Consider the following 17,634-nt stretch of genomic DNA (forward strand, 5'->3'; position numbering starts at 1 on the left):
CAATTATTTTTAGGTTTAATTAAATGCAAACAATATATTTTTACTTTGATGCTGTTATACATTTTTATTGCCATCAAATGTTCATCTAACAAAGCTCTGTTGTTGCTTCAGACGCCATTATTGGAACCGAGTTCAGAATGTAGCGTGACGAAAACAAACGTAACATTATACGTTCAGAAACACGTCGTGGGTGTTACGTTTTATTTCGGCTTGCGTCACAACTAAGGTTATAATAGTTTGCGGGTTTTTTTCCATTCGTTTTTATTTCAGTTTGACGTTTTATTTTCAATTCTCAGTTAGTTTAAAAACGTTTTCAATGCTGGCTTCCTAATTTGGTTTTTATTTTGTGAAAATATTTATTTTTGGTTTAATATTCACTTTTGTTTTTAGTTTTTTTTTTTATCTCTGTATCGTGATTTCAAAGTAATTTCTTTAAAAATGCCTCATACAAAACGTTATTATTTAGAGGGGAAAAAAGCACATGCCCGCCAATTGATCTGTTACCTCCAGGTTCATCGATAGTGTTGCTTGGCAACGTTAAATGTTTGTGTCATTGGCCGTATCTCTATATATATATATATAACTTACTAACTTTCTCACAATGTGCTGCTATCTCTGTACAGGATGGCCTCCCCTCCCACATGTTCCGATGAGGGCTCATTCAAGACCCCGAAGAGCGCCCGAGTGAGGAGCTCTGTAAGCAGCGGAGGGACCCCCATCACCATCCCGGCTTCACCTTTCATGAAGAAGCTGGGCTGTGGGACTGGAGTCAACGTTTACCTCATGAACAGGTGTGTAGTGTTCCCTCATACTAAAGTTAATGGCCTCACAAGGAATATTTCTCCTCTTTCTGTCCTCATGATTCGTCTCATTCAACACATCTGTACTCCTGTCAGAGTTATGTAGCATTGTCCAAAGGGAAATACCCTCTACAGTGTCATTAAAGCATAACCTGCAGGGGTTTATGCAGCTTGATCGTAAGGTGTTCACTTAAAGATAAATAAGGGAAATTGGGCGGCTTCTAAAATGTTTTATTTAATTAAAAAAGAAAAGTTTCTACTGTGTTGAGCATACATCCTTTGCATTAAGTCATTATGTACGATTGATAACCTGCCCATATATGTGCATTTAGTCTCATATTTAAAAAACTAAATAAAATGAATTAAAATAGTTTTAAATATTCCATGATTTTGCAAATGCAGCATTGTTATAAACTGCACATCTTTTTTATTTTGTTTCCCAAGCCATTGCATGGAAACATTTTTGTTTCTGTGTTACAAACAAATCGAGCTTGTGTATGTGTTGTTCTTCAACTAGGATGGGGAAGTTGAATGCGTCTCCGTGGGCTGTGAAGAAGATCAATAATAAGTGTGCGACCAAACAGCTGGCTGTTTACCAGAAGCGCCTGAATGAAGAGGCAAAGGTCCTGAAGGGAATCAATCACCCCAATATTGTTGGTAAGACGTGGCAGCAGCCTCACACAGAACATCCCGCTGTATGATTCTCCTGTTGTTATTTTTGTGTTTACTCTATGACCTTCTTAAAAAAACATGAAGGTTTTCGGGCCTTCGCCACGGCCAAAGACGGTTCAAAGTGTCTGGCCATGGAGTACGGAGGAGAGCAGTCCCTCAATGACCTGATAGAGAAGAGGCGAGAGGAAGGACTCAAAGCTTTCCCTGCTGCCAACATAGAAAAAGTAGCGCTGCACGTTGCTCGAGGCCTTCAGGTAAATCAAGTCTCTTGATGTATAAATGATTTGCATGCACCCAAAATTCACGGTAAAGACAAATCCCCTCAAATAAACTGATATTTAATGAAGAAGAATGTCAGCTCCTCAAACAGACATCAAACTAGGAGTGCACACAGTTTCAGCCGCGATAGTTAAGATAGAAAATAGTTCGATTTATATGAATTCTAAAGAGAGAGGAGTGACTCTTTGTTAAGGAATTCACATATTTTGTCATTTTTAAGTCATAAACTTGAACGCGCAGTATGTAGAATCCGCCACCAGGGGGCGCTCAATCAGAACAATTACATAAAAAGATGACGTCGAGGCCAAGGGGGGAATCATGGGAGTGATTCTCTCTGCTACTCCACCTCCCACCCCTGTTGAAAATGAACTCAGAGTTGACCGTAGTCAAGACGAACGGGCGAAAACCGACCTGAGGAAGAGAATATGTTTACCTACGATGTATCTGAGTATAATTTACATGACGTTTTCATGACTGCAGCTCATACAGCAACAGTACGGCAGCTTCCAGTCGCAGCTCCTGCTAGCATATGCAGCGGTCTTTGATGTAACATCCGGTGTTTCCACGGCAACGATAAACATGTTGTGAAGTTACTTATTTGTCTTTGATAACTGTTGTGAATGTTTGAGGTAATTTCAGTACTCAACAACAACAACAACAAATATATAACAGGTTTAGTCTTTTTGATTTAAATTAGATATACAAATTCTACCTTTAATTTAAAAACAAATCACAGATGAATGTGAGTCATTCCCCTGATAACGATGACCTTTTCTTACAGCCACTCACGTTGTTTTTCAAATTAAAAACCAAAAAAAAGGGAAATCCCTTTTTTTTGGTTTTTATTTTCATCTCTTCATTCATGCCTTTGTGTTTGTTTCTTGTCTTCCAACTCAAGAAGAGTAAGTGGGTGATTCATGTTCTCAAGCTGATTTTAATAAAAAACATCCATGGGAGAAAGCAGAGGCCCAAGATCGGTGGTTGAATTTCCCTAAATCCCTTTCGCCTCCCTTTAACGTCGGCCATCTTTTAATTTAATTTGACAGAACGAGCAGGGTTCGAACCGAGCCAGTAAACACAGAAGGACTTGGTTAGTCTGTGACTTTCAGGAATGTTCTTGTGTTTGTTTTTTTTTCTCTGCAGTATCTCCACAGTGAGAAGAAGCTGCTGCACGGCGACATGAAGTCCTGCAATGTCGTCATCAAGGGCGACTTTGAGGGCGTCAAGATCTGCGATGTGGGCGTGTCTCTGCAGCTGGACGAGAACATGAGAGGTAATAACTGAATAAATTCATAAACCTAGAGGCTTTTTTAAGATGTGTAAACACAGCTGTGAGCTCTCAGTGGAGGACAGGGATTTAAAAGTAACCAACAGTGCTCTCTCAGTGTACCGTGGTTTATCTGAAAAACAACAAATAGTTTTTCCTAAAAAAACAACAACAACATTATCCACCAGAGAAGTCAGGAAATGGTTGTTTAAATCAGATGTTGTTGCAGACCAAAAGGAAAGGTTATGATACTCCTGCAGTTTTTTAGTTTTGCCTGATAATCTACATTTTATTCACAGCAGCTACGCGCAGCTGTAAAGGTTGCTAGGCGACAGGAGCGGTGCTTAGTGATGAAAGAGTAAGGGCGGGAACATCTGGGCGAAAAAAAAAAAAAGTCAATAAAGAACTATGATGCACACAAACAAAAACAAACCAGCCACACACTTTCTATACACACATCAATTGTTTTTTTTTTCAGATTGTAAACAATTTTTGAAAGTTTCAAGAAATCATTATGTAACCGGTTAAGTTCAATATGACGTTATTCTACAATTCACTTAGCAGGCGCTTTTATCCAAAGCGACGTACATCAGAGAGTAAGAACAACACAAGCAAGGATCTAGAAAAAAGGGAACAATGTCAGTAAGAGCAAACGATCAGCTTTGAGTCTGATTGGACACACAGGTGCTGACAGGAAGTGACCAGAGGCAAAGCACAACATTGAGGGCAGTTCTTGAGAGCTCTAATCAGTATAGAAACCATCTTATAAGTCGTCGTTATCAAACAAAAACCATCGTCATTACCATCATCATCATCAATAATATCGAGACCATCGTCATCATCATTATTAAGGTTGTTATATTATGGAAGAGTTGTTTGTACAGTATGTATGGATACGTGTCAACCAGGGTTGGAAATTAGCACCCGTGCCGCCTTTGAGGACATGGCTGAAATGAAAAACAACATTCTTACCAGCCAAAATAAAAATTCTGTTCATGAGAGAAACAAACAGCATGTCAGTATTTTCTATAATAGCAGAAACATTTCCCTTCATGTAATCTGTTCCTTGAATACTGTAAGTCTTGATTTGATCTTATACGTCATTACATTAAAAAAAAAAAAAAGTAACTAGTAGATTTTTTTGAATCCACCTGTCACAGTGGCAGGTAGGTAAAAAAGTTCATTTCCATCACTGATGTCAACATAGAGTATTTACAGCGTGCAGGATGTTAGTTTGACTTGTTCATCTGTTCATACCTGTGGGAATGAATCGTCCTGCTGTCTCGTTTCTTTGCACCTATCAGAGGGCAAACTTTGGAACAGATTGAGTCCAGTTGGCTGATAAAATTATGAGTCAAAATTTTTAATACATATCAGTACGGAAGCCCGAAGTGGACACGCATCCATACTTTAGTTTTCTCTGGATCACGACTTTCTGATCTGGTATCTCAAGGGGTCTTTTGTACTAAACATAGAAATATGTTAAATAGTAAAAATAGATTTTATAAGTTATGCAGCGCCTTTCAAGGACGCTTCACACTAACCAGGGTTAGTGATGACCTTTTCTTTTGTTTTTAATGAGGTAAATAAAATGAGTGTCATCTGAGGGCTTCCATAAATGAGTGCAAAGCTTTAAAAAGTAGATATTTAAAAAGTTTTTTCTGGAGCACATGAATAATTTAATATATAACGGGCTTCAGAAACTCTGTGTTAATACGATGGGTTCATTGTGGGTTTTGGTCTTTACATGGGATTTATTGACAATAACAGAGAGACTGTGTTCATGTGGGATCGATTAGGATTTAAGGCAGAGAACATGTCGAGAGAAAACAACATTTTATTAGCTGTGTTTCTGTTCCCATGGGAACCAGGTGGATACATGCAGGCCGCAGGCTGCAGTTACCTCACATGTGACCCAGAGCTTCTTTTTCTTTAACCGTGAGAACAGCACAAATCACCAGCAGTCGGGTTACTTTTTGGACACGTTAGTACACGGTCCTTCATCAAACAGGGGGGTTGTTTTTTTTTTTGGAACTCAAGCTTTTCTATTTTATTAAAGTGTTACGTTGTTTGTTAGGGCAGAAGAGCGAACTAATAATAACCAGATCAATGTATAAAGCGTTTAAGCCTTTTTGTATCTTCGGGGTCTTTCACAAACATTTCACCGGCGGATTCAAACTGCAAACTTCTGGATTTTGCTTTGCTGTGAAGAACATGACCTTCATTTTTAAGCATCACATAATCGTGTACGGGTTTTTTGAGTTTTATTTAAAAAAAATAATTCCATCCCTCTGTCTCCCAGTGTCCGATCCAAAGGCGGAGTACATCGGCACAGAGCCGTGGAAACCAAAGGAAGCTCTGGACGAGGAGGGAGAGATCACTGACAAGGCGGATATCTTCGCTTTCGGTCTGACTCTGTGGGAGATGATGACGCTGGCCATGCCTCACCTGGAGATGCTCGAGGACGAAGAGGAGGAGGAGGAGGATGAAGGTGGGAACAATACGTTTGCACATTGTGTACAAAAATGCAGCTCTAATCTACTCGTACTGATCATGTTCTGTCTGTCATCTTCTCAAATAGTGTTTTATTTGCAGCACTTTGTTTCTATGCTACGACTTGTTTTAAAAATGGGATCATTGTTAAGAGGTCTTCAGGTAGCCTGGACAGTAAACAGGCAGCTCTAAAAGCAGATGAATGATTTGATATCTTAGATCAGCCACTCCCAACTCAGGAAAAATTCTACTTAAAATGAATCTGGGGCTGATGATACTTGGGGCTGTACGGACATGTGTAGCCTTCATTCACATGAGAAAATTCATTTCTGCTCTGTTTTTCTGAATGAACAAGAACATTATCTTGGAATTACAAGTTACATTTCTCTCTAAAAATATCCAAATTCTGCCCGGTTTCTCTGAATAAACAAGATACCAGCACCTCAAAATCCAAACAGAAACTCATTTAGACCACTTAAAGTAACAAACCTTCCCACACTGTTGAGTTCAACCCAGTTTTATTTTGGTTTGGGTTTCAAACACGGGGAGATACTCGTGATCTTTGCAGTTCAAATGTAAACTCTGATCTGTCAGAATCAGCTGTTCTGCTGAGAAATGAAAGCACCTTGTTCCTCGTTCATTTTACTCTTTATTTTAGAAAACGGAGCAGAGTTTTATTTTTCTCATGTAAATGTAATACGCTTCCTTATAAGGCTGGGATGAAGTATTTCCCAACATATTTTATTTAACATATTGCAATACAGTCAACGTTAATAATCCTAACACATACACTTGATTATTTTTGAATCACAAAATAAGTGATGACAGTAAATTGACTTAAAAACCTGAGACCATCTGCAGTACCTTTTAAGGCCCACCAGGGGGCCACACACTTTGGGAAATATTGGCCGAGATGAATCAGAAAAATGTCAAAACGTGAAGTTATTGATATTTTCTGACCTTTCTCTTAATGTTTAACTTTACCTTTGTGAACTCGTTTCATGGTATTAAAAATCCTAGACCATTAACTACTCTTAATCACAACTCCTGCTGACACTAAGGTCTCTGTAACCTTCCTATTCCACGCCTTTCTTACACAACTTGCTGCTTTAGTTCAGACGCGTATTACTGGCTGTTAACATTTTGTGTTTGTGTCGTTGAAGACTCCATCGAGGACAGTTTCGATGAGGACGAGTACTACGAGAGGTTGGGGACGAGGCCGGCGCTGGATGTGGAGGCTCTGGGTCGCCCGTACCGGAGGATGGTGGAGCTTTTTTATCTCTGCACCGAGGAAGACCCGAAGAAGAGACCCTCTGCCGCGCAGGTGGTCCAGGCTCTAGAGAGCAACGCCCCGCTGAATAAAACACCGAGTGAGGTGATCGTTATCGACTGATCCACACGTCTCTCTGCTCATCTCAGAGCTGTCAGAGAGAAACTTTATAGTTTAGGACCCAGACTGCTTTCTGATAACGGTTCAAAAGACATTTCTTTAGAGTGAATAGACACAACCTGAAACCTGTTTTTTCTCTATTTACAATCTTTCCAGGGAGGGATATTAAAGTAGCAGCTTCAGGAAATATAAATGTTAAAATCCAGCCTCAATGTAGAGAAAGGTTATTACCAGTTAACTGAATAAGTAACAAACCCCAATTATGACGGGTCACATTGTTTATCTCCATCCTTTGCAATGATTTGTATGTTTATGTTTGTTTATGTTTTTACTGTCTTTACCTCTGAATTCTTTTTGAAGTCTCATGTCTCTGTTTGTCTTCCTGCACTTCTCTAAACATTCATATTTCTTGATCAAGCTCTTGTTTGTGTCGTTTTTTGTTTTTTTTTAAATTCACCTCTTTAATGTTTTGCAGAAGAGAAGATCTTTCTGTGTCTGTGTTTATCTATTGTTGTAGGTTAAGTTGTATATTGTAGTTCAGAAATCTGCTGTTTAAGCTAAGCTGTTGTTAATAATTAACGGTAGAAAAAAACACACTCAGCTCCCTTTTAACGTAAAACAAACTGGGTGCTGAATCCCGAATAAAGTTACAAACAAGAGAAATAATTAGGACAGAACTCCAAAATTGTATATTTTTAATTGCTACACTGATGTTTCGAGCAGACGCTCTTCTTCAGTGTATCAGGCAATTTAATTATTAACACATCAATCCTAAATCTTCAAATGATGAAATTAAAATAGTAAAATCATGATGATTGTGTGTACAGAAACACTTTGACTTCATGTAACTGTTTAAATAAAGCCGAGGGAGATTTGTTGTTGAGACAAATTACACAAGATTTACCCATGTACAGATTAGAGTTACCACTTTGACCACAGGGGGGCGCCAAAATCAACCCCAACCGAAAGTTATTGGGTCTCTGCATCGACATTTTAAACCTTTAAACAAAATCTGAAGCATTCTTAAGGGACTCAAACAGATCCTGAGGTACAGCGAAACATATTTGATCTTAGAGGCCATAATGTTCTAGTAAAAGATGACTTTTCTTGGCACACCGGTGTAAAAAGTTATTTTGCTTCATAAGATGTTTTACTAAATGACCACGCTGTGACATCTGAGGATATTCAATTTTTTAGAGTCTTGAAGGTTTTGGTTTTACTTCAATGTTTTCATGTACACCTTCCTTTTAGGAAATTTACTTTTTGACCTTATTGCTGACTATCATGAGAACAGGGATGCAAATCTTAAAATATTTCAGTGAAACAGGGGCGGAGCTCTGTGAAATTTTACAATTCTGATCATAAACAACCTCACAGAGACGAGCAAGTAACTGATCCTAACCTTTAAGTAAGTACCCTTGTCACAACACTAATCTTTGAGTTGGTCTTTTATATACCGGTAAATAAAAAAAGAAGCTATGAGATGAAGTGCAGCTGTTCGTACTTTAACATAACTGCTTGCATTTCCTACTATTACCCGTATTTATGCTACACATTAGGAAAGAATCAACGACCTCATCTTACCTTTGACTAAACAGTCGTTACCATAATGTTAAAAAAAATCAAAGCTGTTCAATATACCCCGATAATTCTATTCTAAAGCAATATGATAACACATACGGCTGAGAGTGTAGTCTTGTAGAAATATTCACAGGAAACATGATTCAGACCAGAAAACACATTTATTTACAGAGTCGACTGCCCATAAACAATAAAAGGCATTCTCCTTTCAACAGGTCAGCGTCTCTAAACACAAGGTCCTCTTCAAATGTTCAGAAAAACAACAAAGACAATCTGAGCATTTAAATAAAAAGTACAAAAATGAGCGCAACGAGAGGACTCGAACGGAATCAGCAGAAGGTGAAATATTTTCATCCCTGCAGATTCAGGCAGAATATAAAACATCTGGATAATTACGCAGTGCAAGAGTATAAATACTGAGACGTGAACCTTCAAAATCTCTAAACATACAAAAACGGAAACATTCCCAGACGACGTCAACGTGAACATTTGCTGCTTTGCGCGTGGAAGACAAGTTAACGCTTGCCTGGAGGATCCGTGAACATGACGTCTGAGTTAAAACAGTCGTTCGTCTTTCAACCACTCGTCAAACTTTACGCTACGAAGTTGTAAACGAGGAAGGTCGGCGTGTTGCAGTACTTGGTGGCGAACAGTTTTCCGTCGGGTGTCGGGTCAGAGAAGGCGATCTCCTCCTTGGTAAGATGACTGCCGTACATGAAGCTGCTCCTAAAATACAAAAATGTGATTACTCAACAAGAGGAAATCATTTTAAAATTTAAAAAACTATAATTAAAAGCTGAAATGATCGGAAACTAGAGTTCATTTTCAAACAGAAATGTTAAACTTTTAAAGATTTCTTGCCTCCTAAATGTAAAGATTTGCTGTTTGTGTTGCATTATGAACGTTACCAGACCTTTAAACATAAAGGTGTTTAACATTTTCTGTTGTTAAATATTACACAAAAAGGAAAGAAAGTGGGACGCTGATGGCCTAGTGGTCAGGTAAAACCCAATATATGGAGGCTATTGTCCTCAAAGTGGGCAGTCTGGGTTCAAGTCCGACCTGTGGCTCCTTTCCCAGATCATACCCCTCTCTCTCTCGCTCGCTAGCTCTGCTGATTTCCTACTTTATCCACTTTCCTGTCATATAAAGACAAGACAAACTACCCAAAAATAAAAGGAAATAAAGCATTAAAAACATGTTATATTCTGTGAGCTGTTCGGTCCTGATTGAGACATCAACATCAGAGAGGCTGGACGGAGAAAACTTTCTCATTCGACTACCAAAAGTACGACCACACCGAGTCGACATCTCACCTGACGATGTCCAGCATGCGGGAGGCGATGGCCTTTCGTCTCGCCAGGCTGAAGACCCAGATCCGACTGATCCCACACAGAGCTTGTTCTGGTACGGTGGAGCAGCACCAGGCTCTGTGCCGCTCCATGAAGTCGTCCTTCGTCATGTCCTTGTGATTATCTGGCTGCTCGAGGACCCTGTAAGCCTGAAGACACAAAAACAAAAACAACAACAGCATCAACACAAGTCACTGATGAAGCAAATTAAATGTCAAGCAGTCAATTATCTTTCTTTCACCTGAGCTGAACATCAAAAGGTATGCAAACACACAGAATGATGCTGTTCTTTTTTTTTTAAATCTATCTGCCCTTCAAAAAGTCAGTTTCGCTTACATCTAGGAACTCTGAACACAATCTCCTGTCCCTTAAGGCCTACCCATATGTTTGTTTTCTATCCTTGAATTGGAGGCAGAATCTGTAGAAAGGTCATGATATTTCTCTGAATGTCAACTTCTAAATACATGTTCCTCTAAAAGCCTAAAACAATGAAACACATCCCCTCTCACCGAGTCAAACTCTGGTCATGAGAGGTTATACGAGGCTTGTTTTAAGGGGCCAGAGGTCAAAGAGGGTCTTCATGGTTTGATACCAAGAGTGTAAAAGTGAACTGTACCCCCCACCGCCCACCCACAGCTCCTGTCCTACCTGACGTATGGGCTCGGCGACCAGACAGCCCACCACCATGCGCTCCGTGTTGATGAACAGGTAGGTCTTGGCCTGTGTGGGTCTGCTCAGAGTCATCTGCTGGAAACCCAGCTCGCTATCTGCAACTCGCCGCACTTCCTCAGCCTGAAAGAAACCGCACCAAAAAAAAAAAAAAAAAAAAAAAAAAACACATCACGAGAAAGACGACAGGAAAAACAAACCGTGATTCAAAAGGACTCAAAACGCAAACGCTCTGCTGGAAAACAAGCTACGTGTAAGCGCCGCACCTTTTTGACGGCGTATTTGGGATCGTCTGGCATTACGAGGAGGATTTTTCCGTCCCAGAACTCGGCCACCACCCGCTCCTTCTTCCATCCCTGGAAACACAACAGAGGAGAAGAAGAGCGAAGACGCTGTGGTTAAGAGCCAACTACTCAGAGCAAACTCACCTCCCCGTGAAACAAACCTCAGCCAGCAGCCATGGTAACAGATCGCTAGAACATACCACCACAAATAAAAACAACTTCTTTATTTCAGAAGCAAAAGGAAACAGATGGAAGGGACAGCAAACAGTGAACACAACTAACTAACTAATACCTCAAATACTGTTGAATCAGGATCAGTACCAGAGAATCTCCTGAACTTTATTTTTCTCAACATCTCGGTACTAAAACTCTAAATTTTAGATGCTCAGAATTCGTACTTCTGCATACTTGAAATGAGTGTTTGTTGGTTCTCAGACTTTATATTTGGTGCTTTTTAAACTGTATCATTCCAGGTACGTGTGCTGTACTTGTACCACATTTTTTAACTGGTTCTTGCACCTTTGTTTTTGGGGGTATTTGTTCTGTATTCTTCCAGGTACTTGGACTGTAATTGGTTATGTCCCTTGTATAATTGGCTTCTTGACCTCTCCTGACACACCTCTTATATTTTCTATAATCTTATTTGTGTCCAGGTACTCTTAATGTATTTTTCCAGGAACTTGTGCTGTAATTTGTCCCGTTACTTCTACTGGATTTGTCCAGTTACTTTTATTTTCTCGGGAATTTATCGCATTTTTACAGAAATTTGAAATGTATTTTCCTAATTACTTATAATTACAGGTATTCATTCTAATATTACTGGTGCTCTTTATTATATGGGTTCTTGTACATTGACGAGTGTAGCAGGATAGTCTAACTTTAGTTCAAAAACTTTGGATGTCAAACGTCAATTTTTATTTCTTCCCTTAACTTGCGCAACACTCCTGAACCGTTATTTTCTCATCCTGTTTATCTGTTCAGTCATATCAGGGGATAAGTTAAAGTGACAGACAAACATTAACTCATTCAGAACAGCTCAGTTTCATAAATTGATTTTCAGAGCTCAGAGAGATTTGAAGGGGGGAAAGTCTTACCACAAATTTGATGGAGTCCAGGAAGCGCTGGTGGAACTGGGTGTGTTGGAAATTGTCCTCTGGGTTGTCTGCACTGTACACCATCCCACATGAGCTGCAGGTTGTCGCTCCAAACTGCTTCTGGCCTGCGTCCTGACGAGGAAATACAGAGGAACGATTCATTCAACACACATAGAAAAATAATACAGAAATGTCCAATCCAATGAAAGGAAGATGACACACGTTAACCAAGAATAAAACATAACTTGTATCATCTTTAGTTTCCGTGTTTGTGAGTTTGAAATGGTCCAGATTTAATCCAAAATATCTGCATCAGCCTTTAGAAGTGTATTCAGGTCCATTCACTAAAACATAATGCTCTTCCCGACACACTCAAAAATATAACCTTTATTAACGTACAATGATGAGCTGGTCGTCATCCTGTTTGTCCTTCTTCCTGCGGACAGGTCTCTCTTTAACTGGTGGCGTTGTCTGCAGTGTCGTTAAAGGACCAGAGGGGGTGCTGCAGGACACTGGTGCCCGTAGAGCTGCAGTCCTAGAGGACAAGAAATAATGCAAAAACTGAAATTTTGGGTTCGATTTCTTTTGCCTCTATGACGGCCTCGTCAGAGATAATACCAGTGGTCATGTTCCACCCATTAATAAAAATATATTTTTTTAAAACCTGTGCCTGATTCCAGGACACACTAGAACAGACCAACAGGAATATTGTGTTTTTATGATGCTGAAGTAGAAAAAACAAAGACGTCTTTCCACCATCTACTGACGCCAGAATCTTAAAGCGTTCCCTCTTCACATGCTGGGAACACAGTGCGAAAATCCTGTTTTGTGCCATTTATTAACGTCTCAAAATCTTAACAGTTGATGCGACTGACTCACCTCTTGGAGCTTGAGCCAAAGATGGGATACACTTGTGCCGATTCTGTGGAGAAAACAACATTTGTTAAAGCTTTAAGGATCAAAAGTGATAATCAGCAACGTCAACTTTATGATGAAGGAGGACTGGATAATTCTAATTTTGCCTCTTAAATCTAAAGCGTGCCAATTGTAGAAGGAAAATCAACTCTTCAGATTAGCAGGTAAAAATAGTTTGATTGGATACCTTTGGGTGGGCTGGCAGCACATGGACTTATTCCGCTCAGGTCTAACATGGACTCAGAGCCACCGTCGACCTAGAAGGACAATTCATTCACAATTATTTATTATTATTTATGCAAATTCTACTATGATGCCGAGACAAACAGTATGTCCAGTAATGATGAAGAGCTGACCAAAGTTAGGAGGCAGTGCACTGAAAATGTTTTTAATGTATGAAGGAGCACAGATAACTACGGTACAACTGTGAACGTGTTTGTGTGCTCCTGCTGTACCTCAGTACTGACGGGGGAGTCTTCGGATACAGGTCTCGGTGTTCGGGTCAGCACAATTGAAATCTTCTTGGTAAGCGTTTTGGGAAAGCTGCAGGAAGAAGATGAAGGTCATCAACCTCGGAGAACTATTCATGTTCCATTACATCATTTGTAAGGATTTTTTTTTTGGAGTAGGCCGATCTTGTTCAGTAAAGCACCTTGACGGCTGTGGAGTTTTGGGCTCCTCGCTTGTGGAGTCCATCCAGTCGGTCGGATCAAATTTGGATCTCTGCTTGGTGCTCGGCTGGTTCTCTCGTGTCTCAACCGGCTGGACATCAGCCTGCAGGAGAACAACCAGAACAAAATCATCTTCACACTAAAGTCGACTTCATTCGCCTTCTGTCAAATCTGTCGAAGAGGATATTTCTGTCAAATCTGGAGAAATCCCTTCAAGGCTTTCCTCTGATCAAAAAGTGAATGTACCCTGCAAAGACCGACCTTTGGACAACCACAAAACATGATGGCTTTAGCTCCAGCTACTACCAGTACGGAGAAAGTCAAGAGACGTCATTAAAAGTGAGATACGATGGTGCAGGCTTAGCGTCCCTCACCTCTGCAGGACGTTTCTGCTGTTGGTTCGTCATCGCTGCAGGTTTCTGAAGCTGTGGTTTCTCACTCTTCGTCTGCGGCGGGAGCTTTGCTTTGCTTTTCTTAGGGACTGACGCGGACCTGTTGGAGGACTTGGGTGCAGATTTCTTGTACATGGATGTGGGTTTCTTCCCCGTACCAAAGAAAGCAGCTCCAACAAAGATCTTGGGTTTGGGCTTCAGGCTGCTGAAAGTGATGGTGATGGATTTCTTGGACTCTGGTTGCTTTGAGCTGCTGGCTGGAACAGTAGCGGTGGTGGTGGTTGCTGCTGCTGCTGGTTTAGCGGGGACACTGTTGAATGAAATGATACAACAATTGTAGAAAACATAAATGGCAACCCAAAAATCTACATGTGCAGAGAAACTCAAGGAATCTAATCACTAGTTTCAAAAAGCAACAAATCGGCTGTGACTGGACGGTAACTCGTGTGGAAACAAACCTGCTGCTCATCGCGGACAGATTGATTGCCTTTGTGGTTGTCGCGTAGCTTTTGACACCCTTCTTCCCGGCGTTACTAGATCCCGCAGCCATCTTCCTCGGCTTGCTGCCTCCTTTAACATACTTCCTCTTCTTTTTCTCCTGAGACGGAGGAGAAGGAGGCGTCGTCGGTGGCGGAGGAAGAGGAGGAGAAGGCAGAGACTCCTTTACTGCCTTCCTCTCCAGCGGAGTGAGGTAGATTGACTTCTGTTTGCCGTAAAAGGAGCTCGTTACCATCGTTTTCTTAAGTGGGGATTTACGGGGTGATTTGGCGGGAGAGCCTGGAAAGAAATGAAAAGAAGATCGATGGAAATGTTACATATATTGAAGGATGAAGAGAAATTTACAGCATGTCGTATCTCTACCAACTCAATGCAGCTCTTACAGGTTAAACATGGACCAAATATTCTGGCCAAAATTACAACCGACCTACCTGCTGGTCTACGAGGGGATTTCTGTGGTGAAGCACAGGTCTCCTTGTCCAGACGCCTCGCCGGCTTCTTCCTGGGGGATCTCTCCTCCCTCTGCCCCTTCTTGGACGGATGACTGAGAATAAAGTTCAAAGGTTAGGTTTCCCCGGTTTCTCACTAACAAAGACGACACACAAGAGGAGCTGGTGTAACTTTACCAAGTGTGTCATGATCTTCTTTTTACTGAAATCACAAACTACCTGATCAAACATTATTATGATTCTGGTAAGTAAATCCCAGCTTTGGATAATTGGATGTTTTCTATAATCTTTCCAAATGGACATATGTTTGCATTTACCAAAACTATCACTTCCTTTAAACCTATTTGTTTCTTATAAATAATTCAAACTATTACATTTGATGAAGTGAGTTCACAGCTCACCTGTCAGAGTCCACAGAGGGGAGCTTCCTCTTCCTGGTAGCAGTTGGCATCTTGTCACCAAATTCACCTACACACCGAGAATAAGAAATAGGCTTATTAGATCTTCCTGATGAACATGGAAATATAAGAATGTGCTGTTTGTCAGCTTCTAAATCAAACTTTTGTACAAATAAAAGAGAGCTCTATATATCTGTTTTACCTCTGAAAAAGAGGTTTTGTAATATCACTTCTTACTGTAGTACTGGATGTACAAGACAAAACTAAAGAGATGCTTCAATTTAAGGGATTAAAGTCAGGCTGATGTACTGCTAGATAACAGCAAACCACCCAGAACTTTATCATGATGTTATACAAAGTTTAAATGATCACTAAATCAAAAAAAAAACTCAAAAATAATGGCTTTAAAACCAAACCTTGTTACACTATTTTTAAGTTTTATGAAACACACTACGGCTGCTCAATCATTTGCAATATTATCCTCATCCCAACACTAGCTTTGTCCTTCAAGTTTATAAAAAAGACACTGCTTTTATTTGAGACCGGCGTCAATACGAGACATGCTTTCATTTTACAACAAAACTTGTGCAAAGCAAATATGGGAGAGACTATAAAAGTGTAAATTGACAACAGAAATAATGATTAATTAGGATATCGATAAACAAATCAAATCAGATATTTGATCTAGCTTTGTAAGAATAGCCCACCCAATACCAACCTGCTTCACTGTGTGAGAGAGAGGAGACCCCCTTATTAATATATTTTTGATCTGCACACTAATCAACACTAAATGCAAACAGAAGAGGTCTCTAATGCAGCAGGCTAGTCAAAGGGACTGGGCTTTTATTTTAATATATACTGTATTATAATGATGATTGTAAGACTCAAATATAAATGTCCCGTATTTAAGCCGACAGAAACTCACATATTGCAGAAAGAGAAGATGTTGCAATGACACTTTTTTAGTAATATCGTTCAGCCCTTAAAACACACATTTCACACAACGTCACTGTTTAATATGTTTATGAACTCGAGCAGTGGTGTAGTGCAGAGTATACAGAGTATGTACCATCTTATGTTTCAGTCTCAGTAGAGTATACACACTTCTAAATCTCCTCTGATTCACACTATATGTCTGACTCTATTTAGTAGTTTATCCTCAGATTGTGAAGAGATGCCTCTCCTTACTCTGTCTCTGATTGACTAGTACAAACTAACTGAACGTGCGTGAGTAGTCTCACGTGTCACTGTTTATAACAGAGGTCATTTTTCCTCTGCTTGAGGGGTCACCTAAAAAAATATTTTGGGGGGGAAATTAAGAGTCTTCTTCAGCCACCACTACACAACAGAACTCAAGCATGACTTTATAACAACTAAAGTCGATGTTTGCATTTTTGAAAAAAATCACAAAACATCTCTTAATCCTCACTTTTGACGGATATTGAAGATTGAATCCTGCAGGAGAGTGTTTTTAATGTATGCAGGCAAAACACTGCGACGATGCTACAGACATTAAATAATACTCTTAATACATGTGAACAGCTTACACAGCAAACACTATCATCATGTCTTCTTAAAACATGTGAATTGTGCAGACATTGACGTTTAGCTCATGAAAGGTCAACTCTTAGCTCAGGATAGAGATTAATGGATAATTGGCGGGATGACTTGTTCATTCAAAAGTGACTGCCTCAATGCAAACTAGTCAACTTTTAAATATAGATACCACTTTAAAGTCTCTCACAAAGCTGATATATTCTGTATTTTTTGCATATTTTACTTAGTTTTAGTTTTATCGGCAAAACGTATTTCTCACTAAAACGCTTCTTAAGGCAACAAAATAATATAAAACATTTAGAAGGAACAGGTTACGTATTAAACACCAATAAGCACCACAATAAAACACTTATAAAGTATCTTACCTTGCTAAATAAGATAATAAATAAAGACGTAAAGTTTGATGTTTCTTCAGCGCGCGATTCTCTCCTGTGTGTTTTGAACAGCGCGCGCTAGTCCTTAAAAAAAAAAAAATTGCACAACCAGAAAAAGACCCGGAAGAGGAAACACGTCGTTTTCTATATCAAGGTGCCGCAGGTTAAGCATAGAGGAGGAGTTCCGGATGTGCCCTTCAAAATAAAAGAATGTGTTCGGGATTTTGTAATTTTAAAATTTTACAGAAGCTACAAGCAAAAAAAACAAATAAATACAACGTATTCTTCGTATTTAAGACTAGTAATGCTTAGTTAAATCCTGGTTGTATATATTCACATTCTTAGTTTTGATATTTTTAGTACTTATTTACTTTGTATTTAATATTATATTGTGTTTAGATTTGCTAATATTGTGTTTTTTTACTCATATTGTGTGTTTGAACAACCTGCTGCTGTAACGCCACAATTTCCCAGTTTGGGATCAATAAAGTAATTATAT

General features: G+C 39.6%; 2 protein-coding genes and 1 long non-coding RNA gene across 3 annotated transcripts in view; 2 read left to right on the plus strand and 1 right to left on the minus strand.

The window, feature by feature from the left end:
• The window catches only part of LOC132984754 (uncharacterized), a 296,934-nt gene that overhangs the window by 232,789 nt on the left and 46,511 nt on the right, over positions 1-17,634 (plus strand). The gene's annotated exons all lie outside the window — the stretch shown is intronic.
• On the plus strand, positions 624-7,273 carry pbk (PDZ binding kinase). Its single transcript, XM_061051643.1, has 6 exons — positions 624-791; positions 1,318-1,457; positions 1,557-1,726; positions 2,895-3,024; positions 5,321-5,509; positions 6,675-7,273. The coding sequence occupies exons 1-6, from the start codon at positions 625-627 to the stop codon at positions 6,902-6,904; spliced, it is 1,026 nt and encodes a 341-aa protein (XP_060907626.1). The 5' UTR covers position 624; the 3' UTR covers positions 6,905-7,273.
• Positions 8,625-17,248, minus strand: esco2 (establishment of sister chromatid cohesion N-acetyltransferase 2). The gene is made up of 15 exons (XM_061051645.1): positions 17,127-17,248; positions 15,208-15,274; positions 14,789-14,901; positions 14,318-14,636; positions 13,842-14,169; positions 13,449-13,570; positions 13,252-13,339; positions 12,984-13,053; positions 12,761-12,803; positions 12,281-12,416; positions 11,882-12,013; positions 10,770-10,859; positions 10,483-10,626; positions 9,799-9,983; positions 8,625-9,208 (listed from the first exon to the last, which is right to left on the minus strand). The coding sequence occupies exons 2-15, from the start codon at positions 15,255-15,257 to the stop codon at positions 9,076-9,078; spliced, it is 1,953 nt and encodes a 650-aa protein (XP_060907628.1). The 5' UTR covers positions 15,258-15,274; positions 17,127-17,248; the 3' UTR covers positions 8,625-9,075.

This window comes from Labrus mixtus, chromosome 12, assembly GCF_963584025.1.
Source record: "Labrus mixtus chromosome 12, fLabMix1.1, whole genome shotgun sequence".
Classification (NCBI taxonomy): domain Eukaryota; kingdom Metazoa; phylum Chordata; class Actinopteri; order Labriformes; family Labridae; genus Labrus; species Labrus mixtus.